This window comes from Amblyomma americanum, chromosome 1 (genome assembly GCF_052857255.1).
Source record: "Amblyomma americanum isolate KBUSLIRL-KWMA chromosome 1, ASM5285725v1, whole genome shotgun sequence".
Taxonomy (NCBI): domain Eukaryota; kingdom Metazoa; phylum Arthropoda; class Arachnida; order Ixodida; family Ixodidae; genus Amblyomma; species Amblyomma americanum.
In genome coordinates this window covers 390,300,108-390,318,492 of record NC_135497.1, presented here as the reverse complement: position 1 = coordinate 390,318,492, position 18,385 = coordinate 390,300,108, and the positions used below count along the sequence as shown (strand labels likewise).

Here is an 18,385-nt window from a genome sequence, read left to right as displayed (position 1 = left end):
AATTTTTCCAGATCGCATCTCGTATAACAAAGCGATATTCCCGCCCGCCAACGCTTTTGAACTCGAAAAAACAAGTAGTACAACAGTTTCGCGGCAATACTTCTGTCAAAGAAGCATCGGCCGGATGATTAAACAAAGTAAGGTCAACAACAGCAAAGACAACGCAAAATAAACGCTGGAAGCGCAAACAATGAGGCCGCAAAAAGCTTTTCACTCAGGCCGCGTCATCGAATCGGCGTCCACACTCGTACACGGTCACCAAGCGTGTATTGCGTGTGGCGACGGAGGAATACGCGGAATGCGGAATAGCCGGCCAAAGTGCGGAAGGGGAGGTGTTCCCAAGGTGTGTCAAAAGATGACTCACACTTATCTGTCCTGGCTAGCCGAAACCAACACTGCTCCTAACTACAGGCTGTGTACCCCACCCTGCAATTGTAAATATATTTTCGCAGAAAAGATGCGAGGAGCTTGAGGGGACCCCCGCCAGAAAACGTGCTTTTTCTTGCGGCAGCTGTGTGTTGGGTTACTGCAAAAGGTCTATTCTTTGACCACCAACCCTTGAGACGGGTTATTCTTTTCTGCTTCCACCTCCCAGTTTTGCCAGGAGGCAGGATATTCACAGAAAGGTGTCGGGCCTACTTTTTGTTCGCGGAAGAACTAATAAATTCGTGTCGCGGTCAAAGAGGTGGCGCGGTAGAATTTACACACCTGGAGGGGAAATAGAAGTTGCCTCCTTTTTGTAGCACTTAATTGCTGCCATCTATGGAAAGAAAAAATTGCCTCGTAGCTGGTGAGCCCTCTTCTCTGGCAGTGTGATCAATGACTGGAGACAAAATTTTTGTAGTGCATTTTTGTTACCACATGGCGCATCAGACGTTAGTAAATGAAGATAACACCAAATATTTATCGGCAATACATAAACGTAATTCCTGTATAATTTCTGCATACGCTTCTGGAGCACAGTGGCGGTTACAGTCACAAGTAGGTACGAGATCACGTGAGGCCTAGAAACGCTGCAGCATTCGCCGCTTTGTCATTTCAATTCGCTGTCAATCGTATGCTCGCCTCCCCTAGTAGCAAGAATTGGAGTGGGCAAATTCATTTTATATTGCAGTTTTGCTATGTCCCATATATCATGCTCTTTTGTGACGTCACAAATACCATTCGGCTGCTAAAACCGAAGCAATACGGAACGAGAACACAATATAAATTATTTACCGAGCGAAGGAAAATTGCGTGCGGTGACCTACGCTGCCTTAGGCGTCATCCCAAAGCAAAAACATTGTAGCGTTTCAATGCAGTTAAACGAGTAGGACGTGCCAAAGCTTTTGCGCACGGATGAAAGTTGATGGAAATGGCGATGTGCAATGCACAGCGTGAGAGAGTGCTGCAGTGAAACACGAGGCGTGATCAGCGGCAGCGACAGCTAAGTGCAATCGTGCAGTGGCCAGCGAAGGTGATCTGTTCGCGCCGCCGCTGGTGAGAAACCCAGTCGCGGCAATATTTACTCTATATCTGCAAGTTGGCCAATGCCAACCTCAAGGTCATGAAAGCCACAGCAATATTGTTTGGGTCAGACTGTGTAAAGTAGTGCTTTCGATCTGAAACCCGCTACGAAAATAGTGGCCCTCTCACATCTTGCATACATCAAAGTTAGTTTTAAGCAAGGGCTTATTACGTCATTGTTGCTGGCTTCCTCAATGTAAAGTACAAAATTTCACTAGTAGTTTACGCTTTCCAGAGCACAACATCGTTCTGTTTTCTTGTCTTTCTTTTCTAAATACAACCCTTTTTATGCAGGCCCTCAGTCGTCCAGCAGGCCCTTCAACCGAGCCGCATTTCCAGGCTGCTTCCCCTCTGCTGGTAGAGCGTAGTAAGGGGTGCACCACAGCGATGCCCACCGGTCGCTGCGGTGACACAAGCTCGGCGCTGTCGAATGGTAAGGGTACAGTGGCAACTTTAGGTGACTACTCTTTCTCACAATCTGTGTGCACTGGAGTGGAAGCTGCACCTGGCGGAGGCGAATACGAAGCCGAAGCATCAAAGCTGTTGGCGTTTTAAAACGATGCGTTGTTGGCGGACAATGTTTTGAGTGTCTTCCATATAAGTGACGTCTTCCTGGTGAAGAATTCAACTGACATTGTTCGTTTCTTTCAAGATCACAGTGATGTAAATAGCGCTCGTGTTTGGCTCTGTTCTTTGCGTTCATGTCCTTGTTGCGCTAAAGATATGTATAATCTCGAGCTGTTGCGCGCCAGCTCATCACTACTGCCAAGGTGACGCACGCGAGCTAGTTGCGGTCACTTGTTCGGCATTACGTGCACTTCGACTGTTTCACCGCTACTCGATGGTGCGAGCTGCGTTTTACCCTTCAGGACCAGCAAACTATGCGAAAGAGCAAATGGTAACTCTTCACTGTATGTAGTAGAGCTGTGTCGCACTTCCTAAGTGGGGTCACCAAATTTCGACCAAGTTTTCAACGTTCGTTTATTAATGCGAGAACATTACTAGTCCCATTACGAGAAAAATTGGCAGCGTGTATGAGTGTACTCGAGGATGCTACAGAAAATCCCAGCGATGGCAAGAAAAATGAGGTTACGCCATCAAGGGGCCATATGACGGACTCAGCAAGCCGAGCAACGCTAGTTCAGACAATACTATGCATGTCGTACGTCTATATATACTTGCCGCTGGCTGACCTGCATGTGGCGCCAGTTTTGCCGTCATTCGCACCATAACTGTGACGCAACCGTTTGTCGTACATTGTTCCTGGTGGAATCATACGCACGTTTGTGGATGTCGCCGTGCAGCGAGTGTGTCCAAAGGTTTGCAGTCTGGTGCGCAACCAGTAAGCAAACACATAAATTCGTAGAAAATATCTAATGCAAGTACAAACATTACACGTAAAAGAGCGCACCCAGGAAGAGTGCTGCTTTCGTATTCCCATACGTATGAGGTTTCAAGTGTCTCTACCAAATTTTTTACGAGACAGGGTTAAGGAGCTCGCTCGTGTCGCCGAAAATCCGGCGTCGTCGTCGGCCTCATTGACCGCGCGCTAAAAATCCACCAAAAATTCGCAGAGAAGCAACCTAGGAGATAGGTGGTTCACCCAGGTCACATAACCTTGTGGCTTCTTCACGACCTGCCTATAGAATTGTGAACAAACTGCGCACTGTAACAGGTGGCAGTTAAGTTAATGACTGGCAGCTAGGGGATGCTGAACATGCAAGTGCAACCTGGGTTGCACAAGCCCCCCCTGGCGGCAACGCCAGCCATCGCCGGGCAGTGGCGCGTCGCTTAACCGCTGCACCACTACGCCAGGATTACCGCAGCGGTGGCCAAGTGGTTGAGCATCCGCCTCGCATGCGGGAGGTGCGGGGTTCGATCCCCAGTGCCGCCGGGTACCCACCGGTGATAAAATGGGTACAAGCTTTCCCCTGGTCCGGTGCTCGGCTTATTTAGGGTGAAATGCTTGGGAAATGGGTCTTTGACCCCACCTTGAGAAAAGGAAAATACCTTGTGTCATGGCGCTCTTTGGCCGTAGATGCCCTTGCGCCATAAAAATCCATCATCATCCATCATCATCATCACTACGCCAGGATTGGCATTGTACTCATAGAGATCCGTGATTGACAAGTAGAGAATGACCAATTCTGTTATATAGACTTTAACCCATTATGCTATTACGTCATACCCTTAAGGCAGAGCTTAAGTGCTCCCTCCAATGTTTTTGTCTTGCCCAAAACTTCGCAGGGTGGTAGACAATGGGAGACGTGAGAATAATGATGACAAAACAGCACCGAGAGGCTCCCGGAACACAAGCCCTCAGTGCTTCTGACTCGCCGGCGTATCTTAAATTGAGGCCTACAAGTTAAATACTTGGATGTTTTTGGCACAGACATACAACTGCGACAATAATGCCCTCTGCCCTGCAGGTAGCTTTCCGTATCTTACCAAACGTCAGTGAAGTAGATCACTAACAAGGCGATGAGTTTCCTTAATAATAAATCTGTCTCAAGGCTACACCCCATTTCAAGGCTGCTAACGTTTTAATAGAATGGACACACATGTAAGCACGCCAAAGGAGGAACCTTTTTGTTACGCAGTTTATCAATGCCTTTTTAGACCACCCTCTGTTGCATTCCTTTAGAAGTTTTCGTCGCTCCCCGTCGGGTGGCAAGACCACCTTCGTTTTTCCTACCATGCTTTGTAGTCCGTACATTTATCATTTTGCTCAAATGACAGCGGCAATCTCTTCTTTTCACTCCACTCATTCATACCAGCATTCCTTCTTACGGTACACATAAGCTCCGTTGGTTGAACCAACACCAGGAGAACAGGGAGAAACCTTTAACAGTTTACTGCTAAATCCACTATAGTCAGCTAGATGGGTGCAAAAGCAGAAGGCGATTTTTTCGTCGTGGCTTAAGCTCCTACCCCACTGTATATTGTATTCTCTGCAATGTCACGAAATATATAAAAACGAGATCAACTCATTGCAAAATAAAAATAATTAGGGGCTGATTCGGTGGGGCACCATGCTTGAAGTGGGGTGCCATGAGAGGTGTGTGTAAGATTCTCGTTTGCGCTTGTCGAAGCAGGCATCCCTGTCTCCAAGGGAGTTATTTGTATGGGAAGACGAATGTTTGGTCAAAATGTTGTAGTGCTGTTAGTGGGCTGGGTGCCTTCCTACGTTACGCCGGATTCCTTTCACAGGGAATGTTTGGTGCGCGGTCACTACTCCCAGCGAATTTGTTCTTTCCATGCATATCCACATTACCTAGGATCCAAATTATTTTGTGCTGTCTGCCTTTGTGTTGGCTGAAGATGTGGCTGCTGTGAAGAGTGTGCTATTATCGATGATGAATTCTTCTAAATCGGCAAAATCGTGAGAGGTGGAGAGCCTTATTTCATTGATTGCTATTGCATATATTTAAAAGCTTCGCCGTCGTTACTATTTCAGCTTTGCTCCGTGTTTTCTCCCCTTCTCTGTTAATTACTTTTCTCTAGACCGGAGAGCTTGTTTTGCGTGCTATTGGTATACCACATTTCATGAAGTAGTGGTGATACAGTAGCGCGCTGATATATCAAACCCGGATATTTCGAATTACTGGCTTTATCGAGCGCAGAGAATATGCTATTGAAAATCCGGAGTAAACGTATGGGAAAGTAGCGCTGTTTATTGAACCGCAATTGCTCCAGTTGTTCGGTACATTAAAGGGAACCTGAAACGGTTTTAAAATTCCGTGAAATGCTATGGTTGTGAAGAAGGGACCTTGGAAATAATGTGTGTAAATTTGTTCTCGATTCTGTCCACAAGAAGAGCTGCTCAAAAACCCGCCGCTGACACGCCCTCGCCGCTTCTGGAAGCGCCGCGTGGGGGAACGGCAGAGAGGGTGAACTGGCGGAAGTGACGCTATTCACGGAGAGTCGGCCGGCCGTCCTGTTTTGCTTGCTCCGCTGCGGCCCGCGCTTTGGTGAACAGCGCTATCTACTACCAGTGCCGGTTGCTTTGTCTAGTTCGGACATTCCGTGCAATGCTTGAAGCCTCTATATAAACCAGTTTTGGCATGGTACTTCTTTCGAACAGCCCTCAGCACCCAGCTTGGTAGAATCTGTCGGTCGTACTCCTACAGCCTCTTCCACGTCAACCAGGCAAGCTGGCAGTGCACAGTATACCGAAACTGCCTGCACAAAATATGTGCATTAATATTTCTCTTTTCGTTATATTACTTTCTTACCTGTTCGTCAACTTGTTGCCTTTTCCAGCTGGTTCACATCCACACTGAGCTAAAGCCACTTCCAACACTTCCTTAATGAGGCACCCAGCCTTCAACTCTTTCGAGCTCGTCACGCAGTGCGCGCCTTTCCGTTTTTTCCAAGTTTCTTGCACCTCCTGGCAGCACAAGCAACACTCTTAATCTTTCATCAGCGCGCAGCACATGCAGCTGAACCTAATGGAACAAAAAACTGATTATATCAATCTAATATACTTGAGCAATGCAAACATTTGCAATCACGAACGCCTCGTCGTGGATGTCGATCGACAATGGCGTCAGAATACATGCAAATTTGCTGTTCAGTCCGAAAGGCAATGTCGTCGAGCCGGGGTGCGCGTTTATCTGCCACAAGTAATTCTGCTGGTTATCTCGATACTCAACAGCAGCAACTACATAAATATCTCGCAGCACGCTAGGTTTGATAAGCAGCACTGCGAGCTATGGAACGCATTCATTATTATTATTCCAAAAGTGAATAAACGGGCGCAAAAAGAAAACTAGAAACGTACGGGGGAAGCGCAGAAGTTTCATGGTTAAACCGTAGCCCGAACATTTCACAAAAGGAATAGCGCACACAAGAGCTTCCTCCGTCGTCTCGTCTTTTCGCGCTGCAGTACAGCTGTGAACCCACTCATCCGCTTTGGTATTCGTTTGTAGTTCTAAAAGGCCTTCGAGTGTAATTAGGCACGTTGCTATCAATAAATGAACAAACAAATGATTTACCTCGCGCAACTTGTGTAAGCATTCCGGCGATTTGAATTCGATTATGTTCACAGGCGTTACAAAAAGTTGGTTGTCCGACTTAATTTCAGCAGCGAGACACAACAACGTTTCCACGCGATTTCGTTTTTTTTATTGCCACATGTGCATGCACCTGCGCAAAACATACGTATCAGTCGAGATTGCCAGCACGTAAAAATGTCACAACTTGACTTTCATTGCCGGCGCACTCCGCGGCGCCGTCGACTCCGTTGTTTTCTGAAGCTGCCGATCGATGGCACGAACATGCATGGTGAGAGTCCAAATGATTCAACACTGCTTGAATTAGCCATAAATGCAAAAACGTAGTTCTGAAAACAGCCGAATCAACGCGCTACGCAGCAACGCCGTCGGTGCTGGCAGATCATCCCCGTAGATGACGTCACGAAGGACCCGGCCAACACGGCGGCGGGTGGCACATTGCTGCAAGGTAGCGTTCTACTAGAGTGGGTGCAATTTATTTTTTAAGGAGATGAAGCGCACAAAAGACAGCGCACAGACAAAGAATAACATGAGACAGGCGCTGCTTACAACAGCGCAAGGCTCCAACTTGCCCCAAAAAGTGTTCTAATGCAACGTATCTCGCGCCTAGGTTGCAGATAAAGTGATCTGTTGCCATGCTTATATATAGAATTACCGATATATCCAACTATTTCGTGGTTTCGTTCGAGTTCGATATATCCGGGTTCGACCGCATTCGGAAGCACCTTATGATTTTTGCTGGTCAGGTTGCTTTTTTATGCCTTTTTCGTCCGCCGAATTCTTAGGAAGGTGAGAATTTAGCTAGATCCCGCGTGGCGTTTGGTATGCTTCAGCTGCGTAACCTAAAAATTTGAGAACTTCCTTGTTTCGCATAGACTGTAGCAGGTTCTTAAATTTGACGCCTTACTGGACTCAAATTCGGTTGCCTACAGTGCAACGCTGGCTTGTTTACTTCACTAGATAATAATTTCCCCACGGTTGTCGGTGTCTCCGAGGCCACCATTCATATTTTCCTTATGAGTGTCTTATGTACAGCTATGTGTCATTTCTGAGGTTAAAGTAAGGTAGATAGCCTGACCGTGATATTAACGTTGCACCTATGAGTTCGATGGCGCTGGCCTCCTTCAGCCTTGACATCTGAGGTTTCCTTTTCAATCACAGTGCCACGTACTTAGAACCAGAGGTGGGCAAATGCCCTCATTTTTATTCTTCCTCCCTAACCCTCACTTTTGAATCCATGGGCCTCCCTTAACCTCGCCCTCATTTTGAAATGTTATCCAGCCCTCCCTCACCCTCACTTCGAAAAATTTGCTCGCCCTCTCTCGCCCTCACATTTTCAGCCCTCCCTCACCCTCAATAACAGTCGTTTTAACACTCTGGTCATTTTTTTGTAGCGGCAACTTCTGGCTATATAACTGAGTAATAAACATATAAGACAAACCCTCAAGGTACTCTTGGACGAGAGGATAGATGCTTATATTATTGTGTGTGTCCATGTACGTGTGTGTCGGTTGTTTGATCTAAAACGTGTGACAAAACCGAGACAGCTAAGAGTTGAGCCACAATACATCACTCTGTCTTTACTTCTGGCACACACTGCATGCATGCATGTGCCCTGCACTTCGAACAATTCATTTTTATGTATATGCACTGCTAAAATGAGTCAGCGCGTTGTTGTGTCTGTGTACAAAAACTAATGTACGCCAAGAATATTTAGAGAAGAGTGAAGTGGCGTTTACCACGACAATTTCAATAAGTGCTAAGCACAGAATAGACTCAGAATAAGGAAAGTTTGTAGGTCGCTTAATTATCATTGCCCGATGGCATTGAGATAGCACTGGGTCTTCTGAATACCACTGCTTCTAATCTCCCGCCATTTCGTGCAGTTTGCTGCATGCTTGTCTGATGACACTTCTACGCGCACGTATGGAAGATGAAAAAGACCAGGCTTTCTAACTACAGGATGAGAGACTGGCAGTTTAACACGCGTGAATGCGGGTACGTGACGAAGTCAACGACATTGCAAACACAGCTAAAGATCTTGGCAGTTCATACAGGCAGGCTGTTAAGATTTCTCCCAACTGTTCGTTCGTCTGAGCGAAGTGTATGAGCCGGCCGACTTTAAATTAGATTGGCGTTTCCTCTTGGTGGGCACTCATCCTTATCTCGCGTCTAGTACTCGGCTGCTTTGTTTCTGCAATGTGTTTCGTGGCGTTTCCTAAATGTGTTGTAAATTATTTTTTTAATGTAAAAGGAATATATTTTCAATGTAAAAAATACTATGCTTGAACAAAGCTGTGGCGACGGCCTAGTGGTCTGAAGCAGAGGCCAGCGGAACTGATTTTTTAGGACCGCCGCGGGTTCGGATCCCGCTCCCCCAACTATGAAGTTTTTTATTTGTTTAGTGTCTTCCCCCAGTGCAATGCCAGCTTTCCGCTGGAGTGAGGCTCTTATGCTGTCGCTTAAAATAAAACATTATTCAGGTCACTTGAAAATTAATCCGGTCGCTAAAATGCAGCATTTGGGCTCAATAATGGTAATCGCTAACTCCCCGAGTCTGGAGGGATCGACTCCTGTTTTTGCCATTTCAGTGCCCTAGGGCTTCCACTCCGCCGAAAAGCATTTGGCGGTGTGTCCGAAGCCTGCTTCTAGCAAGTGGGCTACCTTGATCACGTGACGTTGTGACGTCATCAGACTCACCACCGGATTGTGAGCAAACTGCCCATCGTGAAAGTTATAATGATTAGTCGCGAGATATTGCACAGGAAACATATCGGTCTCTTAAGCCCCACCGAAGGTAGCACCTGCCGCCGCAAGGCAGTGTCCCGTAGCTCAACGGCTGCACCTCTGCGCGAGGAGCGGAATCAACACTCCCTGGGCTCTGTGAATGTAGAAAATGACCAATTCTATCGCAGTACAAGTCTAAAATGATGCAGTATGACGCAAACTTACATCATTTGAGGAACCAACCAAGGGAAGCCTGTTCAGGCCAAGGAACAACATAGAAAGTCAAGATAAAACATACAAAACAACGTCTAATGGGGCTAGCGCATGACAATAAGTGGTTTACGCCAAGCCAAACCGGCCGTGATTTTTTTTTCTTGCACATCTACGCATTACCCAAAAGCCCAGTGTCAATTCCCTACCATGCCGACAAGAAATTTCGTTCATAAAATCAGGGGCACGATTACGTCGTCACACGTCTCACCAGGGACAGAAGTAAACAAAGAGATGTTCCTGTCATTTACAGAGCAGTACATCTTTTTCTTTTTTAGCACCTCGTGCAATGCAAGGCGGAGCGAGCGATAATTCACACCAAGGTGGTTAGGCTTGTGCTTTATTTCTATGGCAAGACTACAGTGGTTGGCTTTGCCCACCACATTGCGGCACCGCTTTGATATACCGTAATTTCCTCTAAAATAGATACCACTGCACTGAACCACTCACAGTTTGAATGAAAAAAAATTCCACACGAGCGCTGCCAACAGCCTTTGATTTGACAGTGTTATTTTGTAGAAGTATTTTTGCGCTGCAGCCAGTTCGTTGAAACCTCACGAAGATGGAATCGGACTTCATTCCGGGAATCAAGGCCTAAAACGTGGGAATTCAATACCCTTACTAGGCATAATTTCTACATGTTTTACTCTACACTCTGACCATTTGACAGACCTAGGACTGATAATGAAAATGCTAACTGCGGTACTACGGTTCCCGTTGGACCGGCGGCAACCAGTATTGTCAGTCCAATGCCTCCTTGTTAGCGCCTATATAGAGTGTTTCATCTGAAAATTTATGCAGTTTTTAAAAATAGATCTTTTTTACGCAGAAGAGCGCACTTTTCGGCATAGCATTGTCAGCGGTGTAGTACATCGTGGCGACGGAGAAGGTGTGCGGATCTCCGCTTTTCTTGTTCGCGTCGTGTGCCTCCAGGCTGCAGAGACCAAGACTTCGCCGTGAACCTCTACCCTAGGAACTGGAGCTCTAAAACGGTCATTCATAACGGCTGGCACAGGAAAACGCGTTAGCCGGGAGTACGGTTCGAGCCATCAACCTCGCCATCATACCGTGCATCTTGCCCTCTCTCGCCCTCACCTCATCATGTCCTTCCTCCTTTACGCTCGTCCTCACGAATTTTCATGCGCCCATCTTTCCTCACCCTCACCTCGCCGAGTGGAATCCTCATGAGGTGAGGGCGAGGATGCCCTCATGAGGGCTCGCCCTCGTTAGGATGCCTACCTCTGCTTACTACACACTCAGATATTTTTATGTGGATATTGTTAAAATTTGGCGAAAATCACTTTTAACACTGATCTCACTTCTTCAACTACATTGAAACTGCTACATCACTGATTTTTTTGTGTGTGTATGTACATATGTGTCCTCATTTTTCTTTTTTTCTTTATCGTCTGCTGCCCCACACTCTTGGGTGACTGACTTGTTTCCATCTTTGTATGCTTTGTCTGAGTACTTATTTTCTTGCATTGTTGTCTGCTGCCACGCATTGTAGGGGTCGATGAACTCGTTCCAAAGCTGCTCTTGCAGCTGTTATTCTCTGCCCTCCCCAAGTGACACTGGGAAACTAAACTCAATTCAATGCAATTCAGTCATCGCAATGATTTCTTCGCCTCGTCTCAAAAAGTTGTCTACCACAGTATCGAATCTGGTATTCCTCTGAATTGTCAGCAAAAAACATTTTACCCTATTGTTTTTTGAGGAACAGATGCCCTATTTTAAACAAAGCCTGATATGCCCTTGTGCGGCGAATTCTAGTCCAGTTGGAATCATTTGATGTTTAAAATTTGCCGTAAAAGACACTTTACTAATTTGAAAAGTCTTAAAGCTGAGATTTGGGAGAGTTAGTAAGCATTTAGTGCTTGTCTTGCCTTTGTCCCGTCTTTGTTGCGCTGTTCACCCACCATGATTGAAAAGTCTTCTCATGATGGTCGCTACACAATTCGATTGTAAGATCCCAGGGCACAATGTCATAAGTTTTCTGCACAATGAGCTCAGCTTAAAGAACGAGCTAACGAAAGTCTCATAACGGAAGCCAATCGTGCATGCAGCGAGTGATGGGGTGAACTGTCACATTTCAGCATTCCCTACGTCCCAGGAGAAAATGTTTTCAGTGGCGATTTTTAATGCGAAAACATTACCCGATTCATTGGCTACAAAACCCGGCGTCGGCGTTGACCAGCAGCAGCGATGCCAAAAATTGCAGATGACGTCACTGTGGTATCAAAGAAATATAAAATTTCTTAAGATAGTGCCGGGAAATCAACCCAGCACTTCCAGACTGCGAGGCAAGCACGCCCCCCTTAGGCCACAAAACCACTTCGCTTCCTGGCGAACAAAGGTTAGCCTAGCATATGCGTTGCCTTACGACTGTGCTCTATTGAGCCGGTGTGTAATTAGAAATAAAAATAGAAAAGGTAGAATAAAAATCAAAAATAAAAGGAAATAAAAACTGCTTTCGAACTACAAGCACGCAAGTAGTCTTAAGCGCCTTGTGTAATTAATTATTGTTGCTATTATATCATTATTCGGCAATCAGGTGGAGCCCTGGCAAACAAATGGGCAGCGATGCACGCTAAAGAGACGAGCTCATTGATGTACTTATGAAAAATCCATTAGCGGTATCCGCCCAGCTCGGCTCTTGCCAAAACACGCCTGTATTCCGGTTGGGTTAATTTGAGGAATGTGTCTGCTCCCTTCCGTCCGCAGTCAAGCCGCTCGCTGGAGGGCACATTACCGATGGGCGAAGCGAAGGCGCGCTCGCACGCCCTGCTGATGAAGAATTACTCGAGGAGGGACGTGATCTTGACATCAAGCAGCAGGCCACGGGCTCTGAGGTAAGCGCCTGGTTCTTTCAAAAAAGTGCAGACAGTGGAATCTGAAACGATGATATTCTTACAGTCGAGCTCAAGCAGAAATCTAGTTCCTGTGGCAACACGGCGTACCGAGTCGGTGTACTGCCGTGGGTGATGGGGACGAACGAATTAAAAACGGGACCGAACGCAGAAGGACAAGGATGTTTCCGAGTAAAGAATGGTTCTGTCAAGAATACTAAAACCTTCTACCACGATGTTGAGGTCGCACTGTGAAGGTACTAGCGATGTTCTTTAGAACCCTGGCTCTTCCTCAAGCGTTCTTATAGGAAACCCGCGAAATTCATTCAAAACTTGGGTTGGATTCCAGATCATCACGTCACACGTGTGCATGTCAGAAGAGGAAGGAAAAAAGCCTGTGCGTGGTGAATGGACGATGGTCCTTTCGTCAAGATTTCATTAGTTCTCAGGTGGAAATCTAAGTATTACGAATCAAAAGAGCGCAAACTTCACAAATGACATAGAAAGGGAAGCTGAGACAGCGGCGTTGACTTACGAGTAAAGTTTTATTGCCCTTACATCTCACTCAACATACACCAAGCATCAAAAAAAAGAACAAAGCCTCATAGCCAGACATCGAAACCAGAAACCAAACAGAAGAACCATAACCACTCAGCTCCCGATAAGAAGCGCAGAATGGCTATAGAAGGAGCGCTGACAGAAGACTCTTCTTTGAGGCTCCCGATTTTTGCGGCCTCAATGATTTCTCTCGGGATTTTTTCATCGCGCCTGAGCAACACGCTCGTGTTACTCAACTCAGGAGTGAATTTACTTTCTCGTCAGAGAACACACAGATGGGTCACAATCCACTCTGTCAGAATGTAGTGCTGTGATAATCTTTTAATAAGGCACCTGCCGATTTGCCCTACGTATGGATGGCCACAATTCATGGGGATCGAATACACGATGCCTTCAGTACAGGATTCAAAACGCTCGTGATGGTTTGCAGTTCAACCTACGTATCTTTGCCCCTTTGGTTTACGCGCTTGCACAGACTCTACAAACGATTCGGAGCCGAAAGAAGAACGTTTATTCCTTCTGTTTTCCTGGCTTTGTCAAGTTGTGTGAAATGCCGTGTGTGTAGGGAATGATCGCGATATTCTTATCCTTGTCTCTTTTTTAAAACAAAAGGCCTTAGCCTGTGAGGCTGAGAGTCGGCGGACCTTCAGCCTGCACTAGTCAGCGCGTTTCGTTATCATCTTCATCAAGATGAAAGACAGATGCTGAACTGTTCTACCTATTTCGGTGGTCGTATGTAATCCGTAGCTCTCCACTGCGGCGTCCCTCGTAGCACACGTGCACTGTCCGGACGTTAATCGAGGGACACAAGCCTCTCAGTTTGGGTGTGCCGCACAGCGATTTCGCTGGAATATGCACGCACTGTTTTTACAGCATTCGCAGTATGTATTTAATAACACCCCAAGGTTACCGCTATGTACGACTGTTCAAGATATGGACGAAGCTTTCTTCTTAAGGTTAAGTTTGCTTATTTGGTGCAATTGTAGCATATCACAACACCATTTTTTAACTAACCTCGCTGCCTGACTGGTTACGGGCATGGGCGTATCCGAGCGCCGGGAATGTGGAAAGCTTCGCTGAAGTCAAGTTCCCTCTACAGAAGTTGAAATTAGATATTGTGGTGTCGAAAGACTGCACATCATGGCCGTAATTGTAGGCGTAAAATGAAAACTCTTTACCACAAGTAACAAGAAAAGAAGACAGCAGAATATCACGTGACTGTAGATCAGCTGAAAGACAGCGGACATGTTCTGTTAATGCCTCATATCCTCAGGTGGATCAGAGATAAGAGGGCGTGTTGACATATTATCATACATCTAAAGGTTGATAATTAAGGTCGAAAACTTAACAGACTGGTCAGCTTTTTTATCCAACCTCTCTGCCTGGCTGGTACATGGGCGTAGCCGAGCGGCGGGACTGTGGAAAGCTGGTTTTGCATGATAACACTTAGAAGTGGAAAATATTCGTCTTCAGTAAAGATGTACACAAATGTTCTGAGCATAAACAGTCTCGACACATGACCGTTATTTATGTAAAAGTGTTCAGTTGAGATATAAATATTATTCGTGCGAGCATTGCGTAACCAATTAAAACAACGTAAATATCGTAGAATTTTCTCACGAATACTACACAGTGGTCATATACCTACATAGGAGGTTTGTGAAAATACGAATCGGGAAGGGCATAAACAGTCTCGACACATGACCGTTATTTATGTAAAAGTGTTCAGTTGAGATATAAATATTATTCGTGCGAGCATTGCGTAACCAATTAAAACAACGTAAATATCGTAGAATTTTCTCACGAATACTACACAGTGGTCATATACCTACATAGGAGGTTTGTGAAAATACGAATCGGGAAGGGCTATATGTATTAGGACTGCTGTTTACTGCATGTAAAAAGATGGTATTGACAGCGCTGGGGTATGCAGAATTTTTTGTGAGGTTCTGAAGACTCTTAGAAGAACAACCCCCACTTTGCTAATGACGCTGTCCAGCAGCGAACTGTACTGGTCTATTGATGAAGGAGATAATGACGAATTTGAGACTTGAGCTTCCTGCTGTTTCTGAGCAGAGGCCACTGCGGAGAGGTGCCCTTGTACTTCCAACTCTGTTATTATTGTAGCGCAATTTACATCCTTTTTATACTAATTTGTTCATGCTCACGCTTACGTTACAGGTGTCCTTTAGCATAAAACAAGACATATCTCTGCACAGGTATAAAATATATACACGGCGACACGAAGGCCTGTACCACTGGCCTGAAATGAGCCCTATGCCACCCGATCTAGCTTATATTATGTCCCTTACATTTTCATTTACATTTTATTACGCTTTTATGTACTGCTCAGAGTATCATGTAAATGACGGTGCTGGGTTTGTTGCAGCTTTGAAATAGAGCAAAACTGGTATTCACACTTTCTTCTTCAGGTGCCAAGAACCGACAAGGCTCCGAGCCTTCTCGAAAAACTGTTCAAGCTTTCCGAGCTTGAAGATGAGCTCAGGTGGGTGAGATTTTGCCGGTTTAGCTCAGTACGTCGACGAAGCGCACTTAGCAGAGTGTGTGTGAGTCCTGGTGCTCCGGAAAACCACGCGTCTAGCTTCCGATCAGAAGAGTGCTTCCTTCCCTCTAGAGTATGAGCGATCTTGCTTGTGCGCATTGCCGCGCGTTTAATTTCTCTGAAGCCGCTAACTGGAGTTGGATCGCAGCCGGCGTGTTGCATTTCCTAGTGAGTGCGGCTGTATGCCTTGACTTAACCGTCACGAAGTATTGCCGCAAACGATATCCTTCGTGGTTCAGCAGTTGTCACCACGCGCCAATTTGGCGGACGCGAGCAGGAGAAGTATAGACGGGCCGCAAACGTGACTCGTGCCAGACTTTTTTGTAGGCTTAACAGCTTCCCCAACCTGACTGCGCTGAGCAAAAATCACTGCAGGCAATGACTATTCAAGAACCACCTCTCTGAAAGGTCAGGATTACTCCTGCAGTTGCACAGAAAACAGCGCATGTGTTTGCTTGTTTTTTTTTGTGGAAAATGAAAAACTGTGAGTCGCGACTTTGCAGAATTATGCAACTGAATGTACGTTCGGGGAAACAACAGTCGTGTGCGAATGCAAGGAGCGGCTTCAGTGTTTTTCTATTATTTCACTGCGCAGGAGCAGCTTCTCGTGATGTTTTGAGTCGTTAACGGCGGTATGTGTGCAATTATTCATGACAGCGAAGCGCCCTCGTGTACCATTACATACCGCGAATGCTGCGAGTGGCTCCAAATTTTCAGTGCCCGGTAACTGTGGCCTTGCCAATCTCTTCTAGCGATAGCTCTTAGAGATACTGAGCCTTCCCTGGCCTCAGCGGTGTCCGACAAAATGGCGTCATGACTCCTTCTCCCCGCGCGCCGTAATTTCACCCTCGCCCTAATGCACTCATGCAGGTGCTCGTTTCCGCGTGCGGAAAAACGACCATGGACAGTTTCAGTTGCGGAGACATCGAGAATGGCGTTCAAGAAATAGAAGAAATAGGAGAGGCTTAGGGATCGTGCCGTCCCTTTGTCCCACGCTCTCCCTGTGACAGCATTAAGCGACGGTTCGGCAATGAAACGTCACACTGTGCGACAGGGTTAGTTCCAAGCAAAAATTTTTTCTCTTCTATTCGCCCTTTCTTTGTATGGCGAGAAGCTCCTAAATAGCTGCCCACCGAATATACGCCAGTGCTCCGTCGACCCTCATTGCGCTCATGTGGTGTATACGTATATATAATCAGAATATGAAGGTCGGCCCCTGGTCGAAACGTTAAGAAAAGTGTTTCTTCACCACGTGTTTTCTTTCAAGTATATATATATATATATATATATATATATATATATATATATATATATATATATATATTGTAATGGGACCGACAGGCGCAGCGCAGCGAAGAAGCGGACGAGTTCAAGCGGGACAACGAAGAAGCAGACGAAGTGCAGCTGGGTTTTTCGAACGACGCCTGTGAGTGTGCCCGTCGTGTCGCCGGTCAACCAAGACCAACCGACCTGTGCTTCAAATAAACGCCTTGACATTTGGTGGAGATGCCTCGGTTCCCGTCCCGGTCCTCATCCTGGAACTTCGAAGTGGAACGCTCCTCGTCTCCGCCACCATGCCGGAAGGTCCGAGTGAACCATCGCAGCCCATCCCTGCCACCGTACTCTGTCACGGGGTGCAGCGCCAGCGTGACCCTTCTCCATTTAGTGGCACCGATGACCAAGACGTCGACGATTGGCTGGCCTCCTATAAGCGCATCAGCACTTACAATCGGTGGGACGATTCCGTGAAACTTAGCAACGTCCTCTTCTACCTAACGGACGTTGCCAACCTATGGTTTCGCTACCATGAGGCCGATCTTCCCACCTGGTCGTCATTAAAACGAGCTTCGTCGACGTTTTCGGCCGCCCCGCCGTCCGGAAGCTTCGCGCCGAGCAACGTCTTCGTGCTCGATCTCAGCTCCCTTCCGAGACATTCACAAGCTACATCGAGGACATCGTTGACCTGTGCAAGCGTGTCAACCCCTCCATGTTCGAAGGGGATAAAGTCAACCACATACTTAAAGGCATAGCCGATGACGCTTTCCAGATGCTGCTGGCGAAGAACCCCACCTCCGTCGCTACCGTCATCCAGCTGTGCCAAAGCTTCGACGAACTCCGCAAGCAACGCGCATCTACGCGGCAGTCCGGCGCGCCTGCGGGGGGTCTTGCTGGCTTGGCCCTTGGTGGCTCGTCTGCTGAGCAGTCCCTGTTCATGCAGCAGGTTAAAGACTTCATCCGCGAAGAGATCGCTCGCCAGCTTTCTCTGCTGCATCACATTCCCGACCCCGTCTGCCCTCCGCACGACCTGGCGCCATCTCTCACGCCTACTATCCGTCGTGCTATTCAGGAGCAGGTCGCTGCAGTTCTGCCATCCAGCCCCCACCTCCTCCTGTGGCAGCGCCGCTCACCTATGCTGAAGCAGTCACCGGTACACGGCGCTCGCCCACCTCTGCCGCCTACCCTAGCAGCCCGGCCTTTTATGCTCCACCGCCGTCTATACCCCCGCCGCAGGTCCCGGTTCGTCGACCCCGCCGAAACCCTACGAACCCCTGGCGTACTGAGGACAATCGACCGATATGCTATTCCTGCGGTCTTCCGGGCCATGTCGCACGATTTGCCGTCAGCGATCTCCTCGTTCTGGCGATTTCATGCGCAATTTCCGCTACGATTCCGGGTCGCCCTTGCGTAACGTCTCTTCTACCTCCTCTACACATCGCTCCCAGTACCATACTCGCCGCTCGCCTTCCCCTCGTCGACGTTCCATTTCTCCGATGCTCCGCCGCCCGGACCCTCTCCCAGAGGAAAACTGACTGCCGCAGTTCAGGAGGCAAGAACTGCGTGTTTTGCCAACTTTTTAAGTCCTCCGTGTTCTCCTGCTGGCGTGATTGAGGTGTCTG

The 18,385-nt window shown here is 47.1% G+C and overlaps 1 protein-coding gene across 1 annotated transcript in view; it reads left to right on the top strand.

Moving 5' to 3' along the window:
* LOC144123208 (uncharacterized) overlaps window positions 1-16,099 on the top strand; it is a 46,740-nt gene extending 30,641 nt beyond the window's left edge. The window contains exons 6-9 of the mRNA XM_077656084.1: window positions 1,801-1,939; window positions 12,243-12,370; window positions 15,358-15,431; window positions 16,084-16,099. Of these exons, the coding sequence (XP_077512210.1) occupies window positions 1,801-1,939; window positions 12,243-12,370; window positions 15,358-15,431; window positions 16,084-16,099 (357 nt within the window). The remainder of the gene's footprint in view (window positions 1-1,800; window positions 1,940-12,242; window positions 12,371-15,357; window positions 15,432-16,083) is intronic.
* The last annotated feature ends 2,286 nt before the right edge of the window (window positions 16,100-18,385 follow it).